Source organism: Colius striatus, chromosome 19 (assembly GCF_028858725.1).
Source record: "Colius striatus isolate bColStr4 chromosome 19, bColStr4.1.hap1, whole genome shotgun sequence".
NCBI classification, from domain to species: Eukaryota; Metazoa; Chordata; class Aves; order Coliiformes; family Coliidae; genus Colius; species Colius striatus.
The window spans coordinates 1,876,331-1,901,909 of NC_084777.1; the positions used below are offsets into that span (position 1 = coordinate 1,876,331).

The 25,579-nt window shown below is 41.8% G+C and overlaps 2 protein-coding genes and 1 non-coding gene across 10 annotated transcripts in view; all 3 read left to right on the plus strand.

Moving 5' to 3' along the window:
* The window catches only part of RC3H2 (ring finger and CCCH-type domains 2), a 28,811-nt gene extending 8,827 nt beyond the window's left edge, over positions 1-19,984 (plus strand). For 6 of the 8 annotated variants that reach the window (XM_062011983.1, XM_062011987.1, XM_062011981.1 and 3 more), the window contains exons 3-21: positions 1,017-1,134; positions 1,565-1,798; positions 2,012-2,187; positions 3,348-3,548; positions 3,953-4,085; positions 4,343-4,461; positions 4,795-4,907; positions 5,456-5,764; positions 6,302-6,516; positions 7,454-7,881; positions 8,314-8,484; positions 9,576-9,731; positions 10,585-10,798; positions 10,953-11,037; positions 11,571-11,652; positions 12,034-12,168; positions 12,724-12,831; positions 13,830-13,978; positions 14,584-19,984. In XM_062011983.1, the coding sequence (XP_061867967.1) occupies positions 1,017-1,134; positions 1,565-1,798; positions 2,012-2,187; positions 3,348-3,548; positions 3,953-4,085; positions 4,343-4,461; positions 4,795-4,907; positions 5,456-5,764; positions 6,302-6,516; positions 7,454-7,881; positions 8,314-8,484; positions 9,576-9,731; positions 10,585-10,798; positions 10,953-11,037; positions 11,571-11,652; positions 12,034-12,168; positions 12,724-12,831; positions 13,830-13,978; positions 14,584-14,782 (3,345 nt within the window). In that variant the 3' untranslated portion in view covers positions 14,783-19,984. The remainder of the gene's footprint in view (positions 1-1,016; positions 1,135-1,564; positions 1,799-2,011; positions 2,188-3,347; positions 3,549-3,952; positions 4,086-4,342; positions 4,462-4,794; positions 4,908-5,455; positions 5,765-6,301; positions 6,517-7,453; positions 7,882-8,313; positions 8,485-9,575; positions 9,732-10,584; positions 10,799-10,952; positions 11,038-11,570; positions 11,653-12,033; positions 12,169-12,723; positions 12,832-13,829; positions 13,979-14,583) is intronic. The other 2 variants (XM_062011989.1, XM_062011988.1) reach the window with 2 other exon arrangements.
* LOC133627328 (small nucleolar RNA SNORD90) lies at positions 3,749-3,864 on the plus strand. The gene has a single exon (XR_009820083.1). It is a non-coding gene; the product is annotated as a small nucleolar RNA SNORD90 (small nucleolar RNA).
* Positions 19,985-20,081: 97 nt separating the features above from the next.
* On the plus strand, positions 20,082-25,072 carry PDCL (phosducin like). Its single transcript, XM_062011814.1, has 5 exons — positions 20,082-20,134; positions 21,488-21,531; positions 21,954-22,128; positions 23,129-23,310; positions 24,341-25,072. The coding sequence occupies exons 3-5, from the start codon at positions 21,960-21,962 to the stop codon at positions 24,890-24,892; spliced, it is 903 nt and encodes a 300-aa protein (XP_061867798.1). The 5' UTR covers positions 20,082-20,134; positions 21,488-21,531; positions 21,954-21,959; the 3' UTR covers positions 24,893-25,072.
* Positions 25,073-25,579: the final 507 nt, after the last annotated feature.

Consider the following 25,579-nt stretch of genomic DNA (forward strand, 5'->3'; position numbering starts at 1 on the left):
AGCAGCTGTTTAACTGAGTTTCACAGGTGTGTGTGTGTGTGTGTAATTTTTTTAAACATGCATGATGATGATGGCTTTTCAGTTGGGTTTTCAGACACTGGGTAATCAGAGCAGGAATGTTCCCTGTGCTGTCTCGCAGCAGTGGCAAAACAACCATTATATAATCAGTATTGTTCTTTGTGGAGACTAAATAAGTCTGTTCACCTTCTGTCCGTTTGTATGCTTTTCCATGTCACACTTGCTGTAACACTCGAGTGATGAGTAAGAACATGCTTTTTACTTTGCTTTTTAATGTCTTATCATTTGCTTTGCCACAGCTATTGGTAACAATATCTATGTCAAAGTGGCTTTGCTTCTCAAGTTCACGTTCCTTTCATTCTTTTTATTCTCAAGTTTGTGCGAGATCATTGCCTTGATCTTAGAACATTCATTTTACTGCTCTCCTAACTTCTTGCAATGTCTTTCAAACAATTTACTGTATTGTGACTAGTACTCCCTTCTATTTTTCTTGTCTGACCCTGTGACTCTACTTGGAGGGGGTTTTCCACCAAGTTAAGTTTGCTGATTCTTCTCCTTGAAGAACCACCATGCCCAAATTACTCTTAATTTATTTTATTATTGCTTTGGATTTTTTCATGTTATTTTCTTGGCAGTTAATTTTGCTTTAACTTCTTTCTCTGTAGTAAGTCATGCTGGTCTTGTACACCAATCATCCTCTCAAGTCTTATGTTCTTCATTCATCTTTTAAGTACCTTCTCACTAGACCTTGGCTATTACCTTCTAACAAAAATGATCTTTCATCACCCTGATCCCCATGATGAGGCCTTTTTGTTATTCTTTACTACATTCTACATGCCTTGGTTGGGTCCTGTCTTCCACTTCTTTAAAAAGCAGTGTACATCTGCAGTGTTATGTAATTAACCCTAGTGATGTTGGTACCATCGTAGGCATGTCAGCATAGGTCAGCCAGGTCTATGTAATTCTTCTCCCCCTTCTCCCCCTTTGCATTTCTGTAGGTACCTGATCATCAGACAGTGAAGTTGAGTAATGTGGGAGAGAACAAACATTATGAAGTAGCAAAGAAATGTGTTGAGGATTTGGCACTCTACTTAAAGCCATTAAGTGGAGGAAAAGGTGAGTCTATTGAAAGCAGAATTTTGGTATCGCTGGCTTTTAACAGCATTGTGTTTTCAGCACTGGTTGAGATGTCAATGGCATCATACTCTCATTTTTGTAATAAACTTTACCTTATGTCTTTCAGAGTCTATTCACACCTGTGATATCTATTTACATTTACAACTTTTTTTTTTTTTAATTTAATAATACTACCTTGAGGTTAACTCTGCACCAAAGGAACTTTCCTCAGAGGATGGGTTTCATGTGAATTTAGGACTTTTAATTAAAGTTCCTTTTTATAATGAGCTACACAGAGTTGCCTAAGAGAAGGGATACTTCTGGCTAATACCCAAGTCCTAGAGAGACACAGATACTATTAGACATTTTTGTCTCAGATAAATTTGTCTTACCAGAAGCAATAATTTGCCTTTTCTCTCTTTCTTTGAAGGTGTTGCAAGCTTGAATCAGAGTGCACTGAGCCGACCGATGCAAAGAAAGCTTGTGACACTGGTGAATTGTCAGCTGGTGGAGGAGGAGGGTCGGGTTAGAGCCATGAGAGCAGCTCGATCACTGGGAGAGAGAACCGTCACAGAATTGATCTTGCAGCACCAAAATCCTCAGCAGCTTTCTGCCAATCTCTGGGCTGCTGTCAGGGCACGAGGATGCCAGTTTCTAGGACCAGGTAAGGTACTTCTAAGTTAGTGCTACTTTAGTACTTCTTCTAAACTAGTAAATGTGAAATGTTTACAAAGGTTTTTTTCCTTATGATTATTGAAATAGAAAGTCATCAGGAGTTATGTTCAAAATGATTCAGATGTTCTGACTTACCATGTTAATACATGCTGTTTTCTGGCAATATATTCCATTTTCTGTCTTTGGTTTTTGTGTGTTAAAGCTATGCAAGAGGAGGCACTGAAACTTGTATTACTGGCACTGGAAGATGGCTCTGCACTCTCAAGAAAAGTTCTGGTACTTTTTGTTGTGCAAAGGCTAGAACCAAGATTTCCTCAGGCCTCTAAAACAAGCATTGGTCACGTTGTGCAGCTACTGTATAGAGCATCATGCTTTAAGGTAAACTAGCAGTATCTGAAGTTTGTTACTGTGAATTAGTGCAGCTCCAGAGAACCCAACCTAGGATTGGCATCTTCCACCTGTAAAACGTTACATAAATTCAGTTTTTACACATTTAGATGGTGCAGACTGTAAGATTTTTATCTTCAGCTGTCAAGAAGTGGTTGTTTGATATGTGAAATTCCCTGAAAAAGAAACACATGCTGACATGTAAAATTAGATGGAATACATTCCGAAATTACTGCCCTTATTAACTACTGCCTGTCAGCTGGAAAGTATCTGCTCTGAAAAACCATGAACTCTGACACTGTAGACACTCCTGCTTCAGGGAGAAGTGAAAGACTTTCATATAATCACTTATGACTTCATTTGGATTCAGAAGAGTTGGCCGTGGCCACCCATGCCAGACTGGCCTGAATGTTCTCAAAGCTTAGAATCCAATCCCAGCATTCTAAAGAAAAGTTTTGGAGTACTGTAGTCCTGGAAGCTTCCCTTGCCCCAACAGCAGATGTGATAGAGGGATGTCATATACTGAGAGTGCTCCCAGCCTGAGCTGCAACGTTGTGTTCCTACACATTTGTCGCTCCTTTTTCTTCTGTCTGTATCTAACCACCTTTGCTTTTGATAAATGGGGATGGGTTGTTTAAACTCAATATTCTCAACTCTTTGTATATGAGGAAGAATGGAGGGTTATTCCATAGGTCTTTTTTTCTTTTTAAATTGCAATTAAAAACAATTATCACTAAAGTAAACATTAAAATAATGGAACCTGCTGCTCTCCCAGTATCTGGAGATTTTTTCCTTTTAATTATTTGTCAATTCTAGATACTTTCCTCTTTCTTTAAGTCATCTTTTAGTATTGTAGGGAACAAACTACCAGTAAAACTAGTATCTCCTGTGACTTAAGCAAATCTGATTACTTCCCTTGTTGGAGGTGGTCAGTTGGTATAGTTTTGCACCTTTGATTCTGTAAAAACTTGAAGAGCTGATGTTCCTGCCTGTGCACAGCTAGCTGAATGCATGAATGCGTGGAAGAAAATCAAGTGTATGCTAAATATACAGAAGCATTACCTCTGATTTGTGCTGTTGAACTGTCTTTTTCTGATGAACTTGGAGAGTCTTTGTTAGAGGAGGAATATTCAACTGTTGCTGTTGATCAGGTCACTAAAAGGGATGAAGATTCTTCTCTGATGCAACTGAAAGAAGAATTTCGGAGTTACGAGGCTTTGCGGAGAGAACACGATGCCCAAATTGTTCACATTGCCATGGAAGCAGGACTTCGAATATCACCAGAGCAATGGTCTTCCCTTCTTTATGGTGACTTGGCACATAAATCCCACATGCAATCCATTATTGACAAGGTTCGTCAAAGGACTGATTTTGGTATCTTTGTAGCATTAGATTTGAGTGTTAAATGCTATAGTAAAAATCCCCAAAACTGCTTGAGTCAACTTTTTGTCTTTAGTCATATCAAATACTAATTAAAACTAAAATGAAGGGTTTTTTTCCCCACTGTAATGTATTGCTCATATGAGGATATTTTGGTTTCCAGTAATTTCAGACTAAATCCCTTTTTGTGTCTTATGATGAAGCTTCATAGGGCAGATTCTGAGATGAGAGATAAAATTTCTCTCCAGTGATACTCTCTATATGCCATCTGAAGACACTACATATTGCATTTAGGAACCAGTGTAATGAAAAACTTTCTAAGATTAGTAGTTTTCAGTTGTAAAATGCAGCACACTAATGCCTGCTTTGGTTTCAGCTCCAGTCTCCAGAGTCTTTTGCAAAGAGTGTACAAGAACTGACAATTGTCTTGCAGCGCACAGGGGATCCTGCAAACTTAAACAGGCTGAGGCCTCATTTAGAGCTCCTGGCAAACATAGATCCAAATCCAGGTATGCAAATTAAACAAATGTTGATGTTTATTGTTTTTAGATATATATGTATATCTATAGCCAAGTAGATTATTAAGATGGTAACCTCCACTCCTGGTTTCAAGTCTCATTAATTAGCATAGTATATCATAAACTCTTCTTCAGGGCTCTGAGTTCTGTCCTGGAACCTGGTGTTCTGAAAAACTAGAAGAGTTGCCTCTTATTTATGATACTACTGGAATTATTGACAGTGACAAACCTGCTTTTAATAACTTCAGATGCAGCATCTCCGACATGGGAGCAGCTGGAAAATGCAATGGTTGCTGTGAAGACCGTGGTGCATGGGCTGGTGGATTTCATTCAGAATTACAGTAGAAAAGGCCATGAGGCTCCCCAGGTAACTGGATTTGATCATTGCATTATGTGTCATAAGGTGTGTTTACTGAAAGGTGCGACTTTGAGAATTTACTGTTGCTTTGGAATATTTATGGCCTTTTCTGTGGAGTAATTGATGATACTGTTATTTACTGCATTCAGGTTTTGAGAATATGACATACCTAAATATGGAATGCAGCAGAGCTTGTTGTAGTGAGATCCATACAATGGCAAAGCACTTAGGAGATTTCTTGTTGATGGGTTTAGTTTTATATACAAATGTATCATGGATGTGTTTTGTGTATAAATGTATGCTAGATTGTAAGAGGAATGTGGGTTTGTTTTTTTTTTAAAGCCACAACCAAATAGCAAATACAAAACAAGCATGTGCAGAGACCTTCGGCAGCAAGGGGGGTGTCCAAGAGGAACAAACTGTACATTTGCTCATTCTCAGGAGGAGCTTGAAAAGTAAGTGTGAGACACTTTTATTCCTTCTTAATCTAAATCCAGGCAATCTCCATCGAATTTTGAAATGAGTTGCTCCTATACATTTATTGATTGGAAAGGCTTTGTGAATCTCTTGAAGCGACTCTTTACAGGAAATAGAAGGTTCAGTAAAGCAATGTCTGCAAACTAATCACAATTGCATTCTTTATTTTACCCCATGTGAAGTTAAATTTCCTTTTCTGAAACTGAGTCCAGGCTCAGTGTCTGTCAGGGATTGGTTATGTCACCTACAAGGCTCAGGATGTTAATTACCTGAACAGTATGTAACATCTGCATTGAAGTACAATTCCAAAGAGCTTCAGAAGTGGATCTACCAAGAGGAGATCTTTGGTCACGAGGAAGACATGGATGTTTTCATTGCAGATTGTTGAAAATAAACACCAGGTTTTGCAGCCATGAAATGTTGGGATATGTCAGTGCCTTCCTTTTGCTGATTTTACAAATACAATAAACCTAACACTAAGCACTTTTTACCTCACCTGTTGTGTGCTTTTTGTGGTTGTTTCTAGATACCGCTTGAGGAACAAAAAAATCAGCGCAACAGTGAGAACATTCCCACTTCTAAATAAAGTTGGCGTAAATAGCACCGTCTCAACCACAACAGGAAATGTCATTTCTGTCATAGCAAGTCCTGAAGCAACAGGAAAGATGGTGCCAAGTACTAACGGAATAGCGAATCTAGAGAGCGGTGTTCCCCAGCTGATCCCTCGCTGTGCAGACACCTCCTTGAGAGCTTTGGAGAACACCAAGAAGGGAGGGAAGGCTGGAGCCAATGGCCAGAATGTTTCTGGTTCCCCTACAGAATCACTACCTGAAAAGTAGGTAACTTTTGTCTGAGAAGGTAACTAAGCACAACATTTTGCTTTTACATTATCATGGAGTTTGAGGCTGGCAAGCAGTAGGTGCTGAATTCTGGTACTGGTTTGCAGGTGTTGCTGGTACTCACTGGTTGCAGAGTTGTGTAAGATCTTGTACTGCAGTGCAGATAGTGTTACACAAAGTCTGTGTACATCATGCATGGCCCCTTAATAATCCTGGAAACCTCCTGGTTTTGGGGTTTTCCCTTAAAACTTTTTAGACATTTCTTCAGGAAGCACTGGGCCTCTGAACAACCTGTCAAAGCCTTTGTCTTCACCAGAATGTGTTTACAAGTACATACCAAAGTGTTTATATCTACTTTTGAGTTCTCTTAGAAGAAATCTGAGATGCAATAGTAGTATCAGTTTGGAGTTGAAAACGAAGTTGAAAATTACATGACCCAAATTTCCACATTAGATGGGAGTGTACATGAAGAGGTAACTAACTGGAGTAAATTAAGACCCCCCCCTTAACGATTTCTTGGTAATTCTTTTCAGTAAAATTGGTTCTCCACCCAAGACTCCTGTAAGCCAGGCAGCAGCTACCTCAGCTGGTCCTCCTAACATTGGAACAGAAGTGAATTCTGTGCCTCCAAAATCCAGCCCGTTTGTTCCCAGAGTACCTGTCTACCCTCCACATTCTGATAATGTTCAGTATTTCCAAGACCCCAGGACTCAGCTGCCATATGAAGTTCCCCAGTACCCACAGACAGGTGAGTGAAATGAGCACTGAATCAAAAATAGCTTTCTCTAGGTAAGCTTGAATGCTGAGAAAGAGCTTTCATCTCAGGTTTATGGATTTTTTTAAATATGAACTGAACCTTCACTTAATGCAATACTAATCTGGTCCATTGCTGAGTATGGGAGAGACCTGTAGTTTGTTCCCAGTGCTGGTGTTTCTTGTCTTTGTGTGCTGTACATTGTGCAACTTGTACCTCAGCATCCAGAAGAACTTGAACCTCAAGATCTTTTCCCTTTATTAGCATTTAATTACATTTATGTAGGCTTGCTGACCTCATGCCCTATCTAGGAGGGCATCCATACACACAATTCAGACCCAGAGGCGTAGCATGTTTCTGCTGTGAGACTTACACATCTTTGTGTTTGCTCAGATGGTTTTGAAATGTTTCAGTTACCTTTTTAGGTTGCAGCATGCATGTTTATATCCAAGCAAATCTTTAGGCGTTATAGCATCAGGTCATTTACAAGTTCTCAAAGCAAAAAGTAGAAGTGTTCAGAAAATCCTCTCCAAAGAAAAAGGAATAATCCAAGTATGAAATGGTTACTTACAGACCTTTGGAATTACTTTTTTTAGCAATACAACTTTTTACTTTAGAGAACTATCTTAATTTCTTTATGTACAGAAGGGCTTAAGATGCTGTCCTTGCTGTTTTACCATAGTACAATAGCAGCAATGACAAAGAAATCCCATTTTCCATTTGGGTCAAGGTGGTAAAGGGTCAACTCTACACCTACAAGTACAGTTGTTTACGTGGAAGTAAATTCCACAGGAAAACACTGGGATCAGTAGCAGGTTTGTGAAGTGTGGCTCTTCTTTAAAGGTGCTTAACACTGTGTAACAGTTTTTGAAGGTGTAAGATTTTGGGTCATTTGTGGTTACATTAAATATACCTTTTTCCAATTTTTAAGGATATTATCCACCACCTCCAACAGTACCAGCTGGTGTGGCTCCCTGTGTTCCTCGCTTTGTGAGGTCCAATAACGTTCCAGAATCCTCCCTCCCACCTGCTTCCGTGCCATATGCCGATCATTACAGTACATTTCCCCCTCGAGATCGACTGAATTCTCCTTACCAACCTCCTCCTCCGCAGCCGTATGGACCAGTTCCTCCTGTCCCTTCTGGAATGTATGCTCCAGTTTATGACAGCAGGCGCATCTGGCGCCCACAGATGTACCCACGAGATGATATTATTAGGAGCAATTCTTTACCTCCCATGGATGTGATGCATTCGTCTGTCTATCAAACATCGTTACGTGAGAGATACAACTCTTTGGATGGGTATTACTCTGTGGCATGTCAACCTCCAAACGAGCAGAGGACTGTGCCTTTACCAAGGGTAAGCGAGAGCCAGAAAGGGAAGGATGTGGTCTTGGTTCTGAAGGTCATTGCTGAAGAGTTGGTAAATAGCTAGCATAAACTACTTCTGTTTATTCGAGGTTATACAATGATCAAGGCATGTGAGCCAGACCAAGTTCTTGTTTTGTTGTTAACCTTAATAAAATGAACTTGTAAAATAGACCACTAATCTGCACTAGGACCCAAGCCCCTCTGCCTCTCTCATTCCCATGTGTGCTGCTTCCATTAACTACATAATTAAGATTGGAGTTGCCATACATGGTCCAGGTGCTCCGAATCCTTGTGACATTCTTCTAGTGAATTCTAGGAAGGTTACAGACCCGAGGGAACTTGGGGAAGCTTGTTCCCTGCAAGTATTTGCTTTCTGATTGGAGTTTGATAGGACATACAGAGCTGTATTTGTTGTTGTTAGGAGCCTTGTGGACACTTGAAGACTGGTTATGATGAGCAGTTGCGACGGAAGCCGGAGCAATGGGCGCAGTACCACACGCAGAAAACTCCTCTGGTACCATCAACCCTTCCTATGGCAACACCATCTCCAACACCACCTTCTCCTCTCTTCAGTGTAGATTTCAGCACAGAGGTGGGAAGCCAAAGAATTTCTCTATTTTCCCTTCCTATTTCTGTAAGATGCCATTTCATATTTCTAGTGAGGATTTTCTACCTGCCATCTAGTGTTGGTGACATTGATTTAATCTTCTAGCAGAAGGAAAGTAATATCTGATCCTGAATGCATTCAGTTTGATTTTATGGTGACACTAAACATCATTGCAGAAAAGAAGTCAAGAGCCTAAGTGATCCAGTTTGCCCTCACTAAAGGAAACATGATTATTACTGAATTAGCTTTGTGAACCTCCAGGTTTTTGTGTAGGGAAAAGCAGTTGTTTTCCATTAAGACCTTCCCTTTTGTACTCCAAGTGGCACTATGACATGAGTAGACTGAATCAAGGTGCAAATGCTTGTGAAGTCCCAGAGAATACATATCCCTTAAAAGTGGCATCAGTAGAACATCATGTACTTAAGTGACAAGTTCTGTAAACAAGAACAGAAACTCAACAAATAGGAATAGGGTGCTCTTGAAGGAAAAACATCCTGTGGTATTTATTTTTCAAGATGTACATATTGAATGCATCCCAGAAACTAGTTTGAAGGGCACTGTGCCAAGCACTCTTTGGTGTGGTCTGGCAGTTCCGTTGGTGATACCTGAGGTGTTTGATTATTCAGAAAAGGTCTTGTAAAGTAGGTGTGCCTGAAGACCCTTACGGGTGCATTTGGTAGATCAGGATTTAGTGCTTTTAATCCAAGTTGGAGAGTTCAAAGTCATACTCCTGTCTGCCATTGGCTTATACATTAAAGGAAAATGCATGGCTTCCTCTCAGTTTAATTACTGTGGGTATTTGCTTGAGGAAACCTGCCACCAACATAGTGACACTGACTTCAGTCTTACCTTGGCAGACCAGGCAGTTATTTGTAGTGGCAAAGCTTGCCCTTCTTTGACAATTGCTGACAGTTGCCATAAAATCTCTCAGAATGGGTTATGCTGTCCCTAAGTGAAATCTTGAATATGGCTAGAAGTTAATGAATCTCTCAAAAGTCAGTAGCAGTAAATGTTTTATTTTAAGTCTGAATTCACAGGTTTTATTATTCACTGCTTATTTATTCCCTTTTACATAGTTCTCAGAGAGTGTCAGTGATTTGAGTGGAACTAAATTTGAGGAAGACCATCTCTCTCACTATTCACCATGGTCTTGTGGCACTATTGGCTCTTGTATAAATGCTATCGACTCGGAGCCCAAGGATGTGATTGCCAATTCAAATGCCGTGTTAATGGTAGGGGTTTTCTGCATGTTATCTCATCAGTGTAATGATATTTACATGCTGAAGTGTCTTCTGTTTGGTTAAACAAGCCTTCTTCTAAAAGCCAATAGCTTCTGTTCTTAGTATTTTAAAATAGTTCTGCCCCTTTGAAGTTCAGGATGTTTTTTCCCAGTTCTGTAAATAAACACTGTATTTGCTTCAGTGACAATGTCATGCCATGAGCAAAATCCTCAGATGTCTGAAACAGCTGTTTAATAACAGATCTCTGTAAATCAAACTTGTAGCCAAAATATTTTGAGCAGATGGTGTGTAAACGTTAACTCATTAATTTTAAATGTGCTCTCTGATTATGACAGTGGGCTATACTTTTTTGACTACTTAATGTTATTTGTGTCTCATCGGAGGTCTTTATCTAAATGTATGTGTGCCTATACCTCCTTACAGTTCCTGAGGCGACTAAAATAGAATGTGTCACAGTGGTAGGCTTGACTGGTTAATACAGGATCCTTTGGCCAGTTCAGAGCAGGTGCTTCCTATGGAACTAAATGTCATCCCAAGCCTTCTTTGATACTGCCTCTTTCGAGTATGGGAAAGGCTACTGAAGGACTTTAAGCATACTGGAACTTTTTTGCCTGGTGACACAAGCTTGGAAAGGCAAAGTTCTTGCAGCACTGGCCATAGTTTTCTTGTGGTCAGTTTGCCATTAAAGGACAATAGTTAAGTCATCAAGGCCTAGCTTGGCCCTCTAGTTTGACAGATGTTCAGCATTCTATTCAGCAACAATAATCAGAAAGTTACTGGCCAGCTGAAGAGTTTGAATAACCTCAAATGAGTCCTTGTATGTTTTTATCTCCTGAATACACAGGATCTGGACAGTGGGGATGTTAAAAGGAGAGTGCACCTATTTGAAACTCAGAGAAGGGCAAAGGAGGAAGATCCTATAATCCCATTTAGTGATGGACCCATCATCTCCAAGTGGGGTGCGATCTCCAGGTCATCCCGCACGGGTTATCACACGACAGATCCTATTCAGGCCACTGCTTCCCAAGGAAGTGCTACTAAGCCCATCAGTGTATCAGGTACGGGTGCAGGCTTTGTGTGACAATGTAGGATACATCGTGAGCATTTTGTCCTGTTCACGCTTGCTGCAGCAATGAGGATGCAGAGAGCTAAAGTACCTGTCTGTGCCACTTGAACGGGGAAGATAGTGAATGGTGTCTTACTGTGTTACAGATTATGTCCCTTATGTCAACGCTGTTGACTCGAGATGGACTGCCTATGGCTCGGATTCCGCTTCATCAGCTCGCTATGCCGAACGGTATGGACTTGTTTCCTGTGTTCCCTTACAAGCATTTCCTACAGCTTGCTGTTCTTACATCTTGAATGTGGGGGAAATGAATTCTGAAACTGCTAATAGATGTTCATAATTTTAAACTAAAAGGGTTTTTGCTTATCTAGCACAAAACCTTGGAAAAACTAGTTTGGAACTTGTGTAGCTTTTCATACTTAGTACAGCCGGTAACAGCCCATCACTAGCAACGTGTCCCTTGAGAGACACCTACCCTGGGAACTGAAGTCAGATGCTGCCAAGCTGTCATGTCAAAATCTCTAATCCTGAGCAGTTTCCCTCAAGTTTTCTTGACACATCTTACCCCTATGTAAAGTGAGGGTGTTTACTTCAGATATTGCTTTGGGCCATTATGAGCCTGATTGATGACGATGAACAGTGCATTATCTTATTCAAATAGATTCTGTCCAAAAATCTACCATTGATAGGCTAAGGAAGCTTATGGAGCCTTTGATTTAGGGAACTTGTTTTTAATTCCTCATTTTGCCTTCTTTCTCTTAAAGGGACAGATTCATAGTTACAGATTTGTCTGGTCACAGAAAGCATTCCAGCACTGGAGACCTATTGAGTATTGAATTACAGCAGGTAAGATCAGATACCATGTGAGGTCTTTCAATTAAAAAGTGATTTACTAAAGTGGTTTTTAAAGAAATGTGCTTAGTGAAGCTTACAGAAAAGAGAACAGCTGACAACATTGTCAATAATGGTTAGCTAGACACTAGTTCTGCACAGCTTAGTGTGGTACATAAGGACTGCTAATAGGAGCTGTTCCATTGACATCAGGAAGGCCATTTTGGGGCGAGGTGGGGGGCCTGATACTGTCAGCAAATGCAGAACAAAGTAAATACTGTGTATTAAAGGAATACATAGTTTTCCATCTAACAAGAGAACTGTTCTTTTTCTGTGAGCTGATTTATTTTGTCATTTAAGTGTAGTGGTTGGTAACTGATACATTTCTTTCCGTAGGCCAAAAGTAACTCGCTGTTACTTCAGAGAGAGGCGAATGCACTAGCCATGCAACAGAAATGGAACTCCCTAGATGAAGGCAGTCGTCTTACCTTAAATCTTTTAAGCAAGGAAATTGATTTGAGGAATGGTGAGGTAAAGAAAGGGGTAACTGGGATGGAACAAGTCTTGGAGGTTTTTTGCATATACAGAAGTGCATGCATTTTAATTAAGAGCTAAAACTGAGTTTAGTTTTACATTCCCAAATATTTGTAACACGTTCTGTGCAAATTAAGTCACTGTTGTTACTGTAGCCAGCTATTTCCTTGACATCCAGTAGGTGCACCTGCTATGCTACTGCTCCAGTCCTCCCATTTACCAAGTGGGAAGAACATGCCAATCCTTTTTCATGCAGTCATTGCTTTTTGTTCTACTTGTACATGTTATAAATCAAAACATTTCTGTCAACAGAAATTTCTACACCAGATTTCATTTTACCTCTGTTTTGGTACTTCAGTGTGATCAGGTTTAGCTTTGTATGCTGTGTTGTCTATGCCCCAAATTCTAGGTGTCTGACTAGCTCTCTTCTGTATTGTTGAAAGGTTGTGTCCTAGAAATGCATCTTCTGTTTTCACTTTAATACATGAGTGCTGTGTGAAGCAGACAAAAAGCCAACTTGATACTTATGGAATGTACTAATTCTTTTTTTAGACTGATTATACTGAAGACTGTGCAGACACAAAGCCAGATCGAGACATTGAACTGGAGCTGTCAGCCCTTGATACAGACGAACCTGATGGGCAAGGTGAACAAATAGAAGTAAGTACAAAACTCAGTGTGTCTGAAGAGGTCAGTGGGTCCTTTCATTAGTTATTACACTAAAATTCCTTTTTGAATGGGTAGATTATGCTGATAGCAAAGCCTTTTGGTTTCAGTCTTTGCAGTGATATCAACCATTTCCCTTACTCTAACACTAGGGGTCTCATCCTTTTCATTCAGATGCCTGGAGGTTGATATTTCCAGAGCTAGAGACAGCTCACTGTGTTCTTTGTCAAAGCTTTCAGCTTTTTGCTCTTTATCTTTTGAAAACATTAGTAAGGATGGGGGGTACATTCCTTGCCTCTTCCTCTCCAGTGTTGGAACTATAGTTAAGAATGTTTCACTTTGAAGTTTACATTTAAATGTGATCATTTAATTTAAACTTTGTGCTCACCTGATTCCAGCAGTAAAGTCATCTAAATGATTGTAACCCAGGGGGTTTTATTGCTACTTCATTGTTTGTGCATATACTCCAGTTTCTTCTATGCTATTTCTTCCTTTCTCTGTGTAGTGCTAGAAGATTCTGATGTTCATTCCAAGCATTAGGATTGTCCTTTTGTAAAAGCATCACACATATTTAAAAGAAATTGTTTCTTTTCTGGGCCATATTCCATAATGTGTTTCAGTATTGGCTGCAGTTTCTGTCTGCCTGTGGTATGTGATACGGTACTGTAGTATGAATTGTGAACTGCTATGACACCTTTGACTTCATCCTTTCCTCTACCCCTTATTATTTGAACACTGTACTTATTGCCTCCTCTGTGTCTCACCTTAGCAACTGATGTTTATGCTGCTGTTGTCATTCATTGCCATCTTTGATAACTGAGTTTTCCTTTTTCCTATAGTAAAATGTGGTAGATATTCCAATGTGGGAAATAAAAATAAGGAGTCTTATGATAAAGACTCCCATTTTCCTCAGCTTTATGTAGTGGAAAGTAGTTGAAAAACTTAAAGCTGGTAGCAGAGTACTGATGGACGTTTCTCCTTTTCTCCTGTAGGAGATTCTGGACATACAGCTAGGTATTAGTTCTCAAGAGGATCAGCTGCTCAATGGAACAACAGTAGAGAATGGGCACCCACTAAAGCAGCATCAGAAAGAATCTATGGAACAGAAGAGACAAAGTTTAGGTGAAGACCTTGTGATTCTGTGAGTGTTAGACAAAACCGCAGTGTCTGCCAGTGTTAGACAAACAGCAGCGTCAGAGTAGTTGAAGCATGGTTGTTTAAGGATGAACTACGTACCTACTCAGACTTGGATTAGACATCTGCATTGTGTATATGTGGTGAAGTGAGAAGAACCTGTTAAGAAATAGAGTTAGGTCACAAATCCGAGAGTCACGGGACGGTCCCGGTGTTGGTGTGTGTTGTTGTAATCGTTCGTACTGAGGCGTGGCACGGCTGGTAAATCCCTTCCACATGCAGCAAGCAAAAAATGCAAAAGTATTTTTGTAGTTAACAGAAATTAAGAGAAACTTCAAGATATTAAATATACTGTTTGCACAAATCTCCATAGAGAGGTAGTTTTTAAAGTACTCTGTTTTAGGTTTATACGTTCTGTAGTCTTTAACGTGTAACAGCCTTTGAACATGAGGCAGGCTACACTTACACCCCGAGTGTGCTGACCCATAGCGAGATGTTTAGCCTGTTGCTAAAAATGAGTTGATGTCGGTATTTATTTAATGCACACAATTCAGTTCAGGATACCTGTGCATGTACTTGTTTAATGTTTGTGTAACTTATTTTTCTCCTCAGGGAGGAGCAGAAAACAATCCTGCCCGTAACTTCTTGCTTCAGTCAGCCGATCACAACATCTGTTAGCAATGCAAGCTGCCTGCCCATCAGCACATCAGTCAGTGTTGGCAGCCTCATTTTGAAAACTGCTCACATTATGTCTGAGGATAAAAATGACTTTTTAAAGCCTGTTGCAAATGGCAGGATGGTTAACAGCTGAAAGGCATTCATCTTTCCAGCTTGTGACCACACCATGGAAGCATTTACACTAGCTTTTTATATATATAATATATATTATATAATGTATATTTTTTTTAAAAAAAATACTATTGGGGTCATGCATTTCCTGTGGACTCTTTGATACTTCAAGCCCCTCTCGCATTAGCATTCTGAAGAAAAAGAAAAACTTACTTTCCTAGGGTAAGGCGTTCACTTTCCACAGATGAATGGAATCTGGACATTGTTTTACTTAAGCTTAAAGCAGCTTTTTATGAGTTTGTAGCAATCCGGTGCGGTATCTGAGCCATTCTTGTTTAAAATGGCTTCTGTAGAAAACTAACAACTCAGTTATTTAAACTAGCAGGATCCTACGATGATACATCTAGTGAAAGGAAGACTAACTTATTTGTCTCTATTTTGTTTCATGAGAGAAGAACTCGTGTCTTGTTGCAGCTGCTTTTTCTTTAGTTGTGGAACTTTGCATGGAGTATTGTTTTCCGTTTGAAGACTGAGAGGTGGAGATTTGGACTTGAGACTTTTACAGGGTTAACACACCATTAGCTTTGCACTGCTACGTTATTGGCAGGTCTATGGTGCAGTGCTTTGCTGCAGCTTTTGTTTTCTATTCACTCCCTCCCTTCCCTGCCCCAGTTTCTGCTTTAGTACTGTAGATGCACATACACAGGCTACTTGTCCAGGTGAAGTTATCAGAAGTAAACCAAGTGCCTAAGTCCTCCAGCTAATGTACTAAGTATTGATTTCCCCAAATTATAGGTGAAACAGTTTTCAACCATTCTGAGAGGTTATGCACTAATGCCACAGCGACTTTTGGGGTTTTTTTTTTCTTTATTAATAGTTCTCAGCTTAGAGATTACAGAATCCAGGTGACTTGGCACAAAAGTATTGGGTGCTCTTGGCTTTCCTTTGAAAACCCTGTATGTAGTGTTTGCACTGACTAACAAGGTGGTATTGCTGTTTTTTGTACTGTTTTGTTTTTAATTTAAACTAAGTATTGGGAATTTAAGGCAGTTGTGTTACCTTTGTTAAATGTTGTTAATCATAACTTTGTATTCAGGTTTAATTTTTTGCTTGTTCAGTGGCAACTTATTTTCAAAGACTTGAAAATACAATAACACAGAGTTATCTGACCTTCAGAGTACTGAAAGTGTAGGAATTCAGGCCCTGTCATAAGATGTGACCGAGAGTCACGTTAGACATGTCAACTGAAAATTGGCTTTCTTGAATACACACCAACTAGAGCCCTGGACATGCTTTTGTTGAGAAGCTTAAATCCACTTTTAATTCTTTTGAAGAGAAGGCAGGACTCTCCCTCCTGAGGATTAACTATCTTCTTGTTTGTCCTCTTTACTTTTTTTTTGTTGTGACAAGTTTTACTTTTTTTATGTTTTTATTAACTTCTGTGAAGTTGTTTACTCTGAAAATTGTACTGGAATATTTTAAGCCAAGCTGATCTTTCACCAGGTGTACTGCATGTAAGGGCTTTTCCTGCTAGCAAAATGCTTAAAGAGGATCATGTTACTGGTCGTCTGAGTTGTTATTTTACAAAATCACAGCTATGTGGTCGGTAAGATTTTGATAACTGTTTTGTGCACGCTTCTGGGGGGTGGGGGTTGGCATTTCCCTGAGGGTTACTGATTAGACTAAGTAAATATCGGTGTTTGATATCTCTCCTAACGAACCTGTCCGTGAAATAATTATGTTGTAAATATACCTGCAAATCCAAGGGTTAGTTTTGATATTCTGGTGTCAGTATGGAAGATCTTACACATCTATTTAATATTCAAATGTAAAGGAATGTATGTAGGAAAACAGTCAAGTAGTCTTTTCTTAGTTTCCTTTGGCTGTTGCTGTACCTTCCCATAGCCAGCGCCACCTCATAGCTAGGCTTAGACCCACGCTTTGTTTCACTCACAACTTGAAGCGAATGGATTCGAGAACCAGACCACCTTTGTCACCTTAACTTATTTCCTATTGATGTTAACTTTAACTTAGAATGTTAGACATAAATATGATTGTTGTATATTTTATACCAAGACCATTTCTGTAAATATGGATTTATATTACTTTTGAAATGCTTCTGAGATACTATTATTTGCTGTACGATGTAACTCCAAAACAGATATGCAAACAAGTGTGTCTCTCTCATGGGTATTTAAACAGTGAGATCTTCCATGTTGAAGGTGATGTAATTTTTTTAAAAGATTTTTAAATTTTAAATTGCTATTTTGTTACAAAAAAAAATAGAGAAAATATAATGGTTTGAGAAGTCCTTATTTGCCCTCAGGGAAAGAGCCCTCTGTGCACCAGAACTCCACAGAACATCTTCAGCATGATCTGAGGGTGAATATATACTACATAAATTGATTGTGTATTTACCTTAACTTTTTAATTTTAAAATTGCAATGTTACAAACTTGGTTGTGCTCTGCTGGAGAGGGGTTGGGATAAGCTGCTTACACACATCTGCCTGTTTGTCCAGTGAAATTACATAAGCCTGACCTGTTCCTGCCAACCGTATGGGCGTGTTGAAGAGCAAACGTACGTAGGTACTCGCCTGCAGCAGGAGGTCCCACGGCACAGCAGTGCTCTAGGGTGACCATACACTTCCTGTGGAAAGCTGGTTCTTAACTGAGGCTAGATTTTGTTTTAGTTGTTTTGGGTTTTTTTTACTATCTAGAACGACAGGCAAAAGGATGATTTGGGAGTGTTAACAGCGTGCCAGCTTTGTCTTACGGTTTTAACACTGACTGTGTGGGTTTTGCCATGAAACTGTGCCCTCCAGTGCCCTGAGAAGGAGAAGCTGCAGGTGGGAACCTAGCTCTGTCTTTCTTCTTTGATGAAGTTGCAGCCCTTGACCCTATACAAACAAGTATGTATTCATTCATCTAGTTGTCAGTCAGGTGCCTTTGGGCTATGGAAGGGCTTATTTCCTGACACTGAGATATAGTGACTTACCTTTGTGTGTTAATAGCAGTGATTCCCATTTGGGTTTTGGCCTAACTTAACCTGTGCTGTCAGAAAAAAAAGGCCCATAGCAGATTGGGGAAAGAGATTGGCTCTTTTGCTTTGCTTGGACAAGCGTTTTGGGTTGGTTTGGTTTGGGTTTTTTTTGGTTTTAGGGTTTTTTTCCCCATTAGGGGTACAGCAGGGATTTCACATGCAAGAGATACAGGAATTATTAGTATCTAAGTTAACTGTGTTGCCTCACTATCTGGATTCATTCCTTGGTTTGCCTCATTTCCCACATAGGTCTTAATAGAGACTAATGCTTGTGTTGGGAGAGTGCTTGTGTGCGAGAGTAATTATCTGTACATTCTGAACATAGAGCAGGGTGATTGCCCTGCTACTGATATTTTGTTCCTGTAAACAGGTGACAAGAAATGAATCTTAGTGTTTATGCAGATTTTGCATTGTAGAATGTATACTAGACCCTTCAAAGGAAAGGTTAGACTCTTTGCAAAGCAAACTGGCGTTGGTTCTTGGTAGTCTAGTACAGGGACACTAAAGTTTGACATTTGATTTAGGGAGGGGGGGAAGAGTTGTACACAGATGATTATATTAAATAATCTGTTAATTGCTCTTTGTAGAAGTCTAATTTGGAAGGTTTTAGTGCTCTGATAACACAATTGGAATTCATCCTGTACTCAAGAGCTGAATGCTGTTCTTGTCTCATCGTGTACCAGGCTGGGTGAGGCACCAGATACTGCACAGTGGTCAGAAACAGCTGAGGAAAGAGTGCTTAAAATAACTTGATCTGAACTCAGAATAGTTCCAAACGTTGGTTTTGTTTGCTTTTTTTAAAGCACAAGCTGTCAAGTTGTACCTGTTGCTGTACATAAACACTGTATGCCAGCAGCTCCTTGATCATATTCGTGAACAGACTTCTCATGATTATTAGACTGTTCTTGAAGAAAGATGTTGAATTTGAGTGTAACAAAATGATAGATGATCGGATTACCTATAGTATGTAAAAGTCCATTCTTTATGTTGTGGTTTAATCCTTTTGTTAAGAAACTCCCTCTCACTGAGGGACCTCTTCTGCAAGCAGAACACAAGAAATGTGCTTTTTCGAATGACCCAATTTTCCAGGGTAAGTGAACAGCTGACTTTGGCAGTAGTCATCACAGTGCATCTATTTGCTGGCGGGGAAGCACGACAAGGAAAAACAAAACCAAACCCCAAAGTGTCAGTGGTGAGATGAAACAAATCCGAATAACCAAAGTGACCCATACCCCAGCGTGATGCTACACCCCCTCACTTGTGAAGGGTGCTCGTGGAAGTTTTAATCACTCGAAGTTTTGCTGTAAAAGCTGAAATAAAACAGAGCCTGGCTGCATTTATTACTGCCAAAAGCCAAGGTCGTTTGCACATAGCCCATCGATTTCTCCAGAGTAGATCTCAGTTAATCCAAGGCATGAAAATGCATGCATTTTCTTAGCTGGGCAAACAAGTACATTATACGGTAGTTGTGATACAACACACGTGGCTTTTATTTGTACTGCACATACCCACTGTACAGCCACTCAGAAGTATTGTGGTTAGCTTGCAGCATCTGCTGTCTGCATTTATACTGTTTACTGCGTATTCTTTTCCCTGGAAGTTTTAAAGGAAATATTTTGTTTTCTTGTTGCATTGGTTACATTTTTATCAATTTGCTTAGCTGGAAAGTTTGGGAAAAGAGGCCTGTTTGTCAATTGTACAACCGATTGTGAAGCTCTAGTGTGAATATTTTTACGTCTGTATTAGACATTTTCTTTGCAAATCTATTGTTCGATTGAAATGTAAATGAAATAACAGATGGTGTACACCCATCATGTATAAAGCAGGCACCATCGCTACGATGGATTTAATGCTCATTTTTATGGCGCATTCTCAGCTTCTATTTAAAACTATAATTTAAAAAAGAAAAAAAATGAAATGGGGATATATGGGGGAGTAAATTCTATTCCGTTTATTTCGGTTGGAGTTCCCAACGCTCCCGTTTCCCTTTGTGTTAGCGGTCGGGGTCCGGGCGGCGGGCGCTGCCCTCTGTGTTTGCTGTCACACTGAAGTGAAGAGGTTTGAGCTTTGGCTGGTCACGGAGTAGAGCATTCTGGTTTTCAGTGTTTGAGAGACTTGATGGAAGAAGTTTGCCGTATTGACATGTATTTGCATGCACGAATAAAAATTATTTGTCCACCTTACTGGCTTCTCTGCCTTCCCGCGGGGACGGGGCGGGGCGGGACGGGACGGGACGGGGCTGTCGCCTCCCCACGCTCCGCCCTGGCCCCGCCGCCTCCTTCCCGCCGTGCCCCGCGCGGCACAGACGCGGCCCCGGAAGGCGGCGGGAGCGGGTGAGGCGGCGCCGGGGGCCGGGGAGCGCGGGCCGGGGGCAGCGGGGGGGAACGGGACCCCTCGGGGAGCGGCGGAGCGGCGGCGGCGGGGCCGGGCCCTGCGGGGGAGGGGCGGGGGGAGGCGGCGGCGGCTGCGCGATGGGGACGGGCCTGCGGAGCGCTCGTCCTTCGCTGCTGGAACGGCGCCGTTTGCGTTCGCTGCCTGCGGACGAGCCGGCGCGGGAGGGACGCGGTTGCGGAGCCGGAGCCGCACCGATCCCCGCCCCGCCGCGGCGCCGAGGGCAGCGCGCTGATCCCGGCCCGGCCGGCCGCCGTCACCCGCTTCGGCCCCGCGGAGCGATGGGCGGCGAGCGCAGACCTGGCGTTGTCCAGCGCTCGGGATGTCGTTGGCACGTAGGCGTCGCCGGTCCCGCGGAGTGAAGTGTGAGCCCAAATTAACCGGTTTGGTGGAAATTGCTTTTTACGATGACATTTTGTGGTCGATTAGACCTAGTTTGTGCATCTCGGGTCCTGCGTGTACCTGACCTCAGGTCACTCCTTTCTACGCCCCTCACCTGAGTCATTCGCAGGCATTTTACGTCTCCATCAGGGTGAGATCCCATCAGCAGCTCTTCCAGAGGACTGTGGTGGAAAGCTGAGCCCCAAACCCTTCAGGTGCTCTGTGGTTCTTCAGCTTTCCAGCACTTGAAGCCTCTGATCTTTCTGTTACTCTGGTGTGAAATACAAAGTCCGTAAATGCTGACATGGTCGGTGACTTTGGGGGATGGATTTGCAACCTGATCTAGGTGACCCTGCTTCTGCAGGGGGGTTGGACTAGATGATCCATAAAGGTCCCTCCCAACCCCTACCATTCTATGATTCTACTGCTGTTGACTTCTATTTAGCAGGAGGTATGTTGTGTTTTAAAAGACAGTGTTTAACTCGAGAAAAGTGAGGGTTTCAGGGTAGGTGCAGTCACTGTCTCAGTGCATCAGTGCATCTAATTTCAGTGTTGTCCATACAAACAAACGCTGATGACTTCTGTGAAGATAACCAGCGTGGTCAGTAGACAGCTGAAAAGGTGACAGACATGAAGATGGTTCTTTTGACACAGTATTTCACAGCCTGGGAGCAATGTTGATTAAACTGTAGCACTGACTGCACACAGCCTTTGTGTGTTCCCAGTACTTACAAAGTATGTTTTCTGTGTTTCAGAATGTCCTTTTTTATTAAACAGCAAACATGGTTACATTTTCTTTACACTTTTTTCCTTGCCTGAGTTATGTTACTTCACTGTGCTGGATTTCTGCAGCAGTGGTTTCGAGATTGCCTTTGACACTTTGGATTAATCCCATCTGAAATGTCTTCTTCCAGGCTTTGGTAGAAGCTCGTCTCTGAAAGACTGGAAAGCAATCAAGGTCAGAACATTTTAATTTGATTCTTTAAGTTGATCCTTTTTTCAGATCATTGTTAACACAAGCAATACAGGGAATTCCAGTTTCAGTAGCTGGGGGATCAGCCTTGGGGGGCTGTTGGAGTGAGGCTGGTGAGACTCCTGAGTCACGCTTAGAAAATTCGTTCTCCACGAATGAGAGCACACATCAAGTGTTTCTGCACTGCTGAGCCTCAGAGCAGTTCTATTCATGAAGGTTCTTGACTCAAGTCAGTTTGAAATTGTGGCTAAGACTTAACTGACATGACTGACTGCTGTAGGCTGATGGGGGCTGTAAACTGCTTGTGTGGCTAAAAAGCTGCTCTGAGGAAGTCAAGGGCTGTCACGATGCATTCACAGGGATGTTTGAATGGCAGGTGCCTTATCTTGTTAATTCATTTGTTTTAGAACATAATGACAAGTTTGGATGATAAAGTGCTTGGTGAGAAGCTCCAGTATTACTACAGCAGCAGTGAGGCTGAGGATGAAGACAGCGAAAAGGAAGATAAAGAAGGGGAGAGCACCGTGCCTGAGAGCGCTGGGGAAGTGGAGCTCAGCAGCGACGGCAGTGCAGTCAACACAGGTACTGTCATGGCACACTCAGTGCTTTGCACATACTGTGTTTGTTGGAAGATTCTTGTCTTGTTATGAAACTCCTTTTTTGAAGCCATGGTCCTGTTTTTACACATACTTGAGTCAGAGGCTGACCAGTTCCTGGATATAGTCTACCCTTATTTTCTATAGCCAGTTCTTTGTTTTGAAGTCTGACCTCTGAGACTTCAGCATTGTATCTAAAGCAGTTAAGCTTTGCACACAAAGCTGATTTGTACAATCTGGTTGATAAATCTCCTTCCTGTAAGTTGTTAACCACCAACAGGCAGATGCTGAGGGAGCACATGAGGAATAAACAGAAAGTAGCCAGGCTTTTGCAGCGTAGTGTTCTCCTCTGCCACTCTCATGGACACAAGATGAGCCTGTGGGGATCTCTGGTGTGATCCAGAGACCGTTTCTTATGGAAACTGTCCCTCTGTGTTTCATGATTCCTCTAAGAATGATGAAAAATGCTTCATCCTGTGTGTATTGACACCTTTCACCTGAAGGATGGAAGAACTGCAGGACTGAAAAAGTGACTCCAATGGGCCCCAGCATCAGTATGCCAGCGAGGTGCAGTCTGTGAGGATTAACATCACAGATGTGCTGCTGTGTGAGAGCACTGGCAAGCTCATACTTGCCTGTCCCTGGTTTTGTTCTTATGCAACACCACGCTAAGAGTAGGGGAATTCTTGAGGGCTGGCGGTTCTATTTCAAGAGCACAGATGTTGATCTTTGGAATAGCCTTTGGGGCAATTATGAGAGGAGCCTAGTTGGATAAACTCTGGTGGTGACTGAATAAAAGTCAGTTCAAGCTCAAGGACATGTCAGTGGCAAACGGCTTCTTTCATTTACAACGTCTTGCACAGACGGCCAAAAGCTTGTGACAGGGCCACTGTTTTACTGCTGACAGTAAATTGCTACTTGAATTTGAAATGATGGGTGTAATTTTGTGTCCCTTTTATACAAAATGCCTGCCTGTTGAATTTCAGGTCCCAAAGGAGTCATTAATGACTGGCGGAGGTTTAAGCAGCTGGAAACTGAGCAGCGGCAGGAGCAGCGCAGAGAGATGGAGCGACTCATTAAAAAGTTATCCATGACCTGTAGGTCCCACTTAGATGAAGAGACTGAGAAGCAGAAGCAGAAGGAGCTTCAGGAAAAGATCAATGGAAAGGTAGCGTGGCATGAAGGGATTGTAGCCCTGAAAGGTTTATTTTCTGTTTCATCCCTGGGGGGTTTCTCCCTGGCAGACAGGAGCACAGCAGTGGTGCAAGGTGCATCTTAACTGCATCTTCCAGGCACTGTCAAGTGCCACTGTTTTGCATTTTAGTGGTATTTCAGAAGTGTTGCATTTGCCTGAGTTAAGAAACAAGCAATTTGACTGTTATACTGAAGGAACCCAGGTCCTTTTCACAGATTTCACTTACCTGTCTATCGAATAAATCAAGCTCAGGGGACTGACAGGAAGAGTTGAACAGCAAGCCAATGAATCTTGCCTTTTATGCCTAAACTGAGAGTTTGGGAGCCCTGGCTTTGATTTTGGAAGTGGATGTTGAGAATGTAGCTTTGTTTCTGAGCTCCAAAGATAGAAGGCATTGGAAGCAGCAAATGGTTTTAATCAACTGCTCTTGCAGTTCTAGTCAGAGAAGCTACTACTTGGCAGTGCTTCTTGCTCAGACAATGGAAGCTGCCCATGCTTTCTCTACCTAGAGTGTTGCAAATAGGTTTAATGAAGCAAGTGAACAGATAGGAAATGCATCAGAGTCTGTTCATTTTAGTTCCACAGACAAGATAGTGCGTTTGGTTGCCACAAAATGTTAACTGAAGGACTAAATGAAAAAGCTAATGAAAAAGAAGCTAGAGTTAGGTCAGGCATGGGATCCAAACCCCTGCTCACCACTTCCTGAGAGCACACAGCCACCGTTACCCTGAATCAAAGTGGGAGCACAGAGCAGCCACTGGTGTTACCAGTGCAGCTTGTGGAGACTGGAATAGCCAAGGCTGAAATGCCCTTCCCGTGGGGCTTGGTTTCTAATTTGATCAAAATGGAGTATAATACAGGCAGTGCCTGAGCCTTTGTGGGCTGACTTTCCTGTTATTAAACATGAATGACCTACATTAATCCTCCTGGTTTAAATTCTCATTATGTAAGTGACCCAGATAGCCATGCAGATCTCTTCCTGGTGTCTGTGTGTGTTTTCCAGATGTCATTACAGGAGTATGACATGATTCACAACGATGAAGATGATGAGGAATTTTTACAGCGCTACAGGGAGCAGCGGATGGAGGAGATGAGGCAGCAGTTGTACAGTGGGCAGCAGTTTAAACAGGTTTTTGAGATCACCAGTGGAGAAGCGTTTTTGGACACAGTTGATAAAGAGCATAAGAGCACACTGATCATGATCCATATTTACGAAGATGATATCCCTGGCACTGAGTCCCTGCATGGCTGTATGATCTGCCTGGCTGCTGAGTATCCAGCAGTGAAATTCTGCAGAGTGAAGAGCTCCCTCATCGGTGCCAGCACTCGCTTTACCAGCAATGCTCTGCCAGCTTTGCTGGTCTATAAGGCAGGGGAGCTCATTGGCAACTTCGTGCGCATCACTGACCAGCTGGGTGAAGACTTTTTTGCTGTAGACCTGGAGGCTTTTCTGCAGGAGTGTGGTTTGCTGCCAGAAAAAGACCTAGTGCTCCTCACTTCTATACATAACCCCTCTGTGTGTTACAGTGAAGACAGTGATCTGGAAATAGACTGAACCACTTACACCAAAGGCCAGTAGGTGTAGTTGTACCATGTGCTAGGGATTGTTCTCATTCTTGCCTTAGTGTGGGTATGTATTCTTCTCCTTCAAGCACTTTGGCTTCTGCTTGTACAAAATAGCCTGAGGAATTCCTAACATTTTCTTAACTTAATTCAATAAAGTACTCACTAAACAGTTATGCTTCCCTGCAGTTCACATGTGTTTCACTAAACTGGAGGAAGGTCTGTGTGTGGGACTGTGGGTCCCCAGGCTCATGGAGGTGAGGCTTCAATAGTGTGTTGAATGTTGTGTCTGTGGTTGTTATGTGTTGGTCCTATAAAGAAACAATTTCACAGGTTTTCCCACAACAGAAGGATGAGGTGCAGGAGAGAGATGCTTTGCTGTCCTGGACTGTGGAAGCTGGTGGCACAGCTGGAAGAGATGTCTGGTTTGCTAGTGTTGGCTCAGCTGAGCCAGTTCCTGGTGAGAGATTCCTCCTTGGATGCAGAGGGTATCTAGGCAGCTCTCTGAGTGCCTGCTGGGCTGTCATACACTTATCAGTTGGTACCAAAACAGCACTGGCAGCCTTTGATAGCCACAAACAAGAGCAGGATGTTTGTGGTCTAACTGAAATGAGCCAAACTTGTGCCTTTAGGCAGATGGTGAAAGATGCTGAGGCTGAAGCAGCTCAGCACAGGGCAA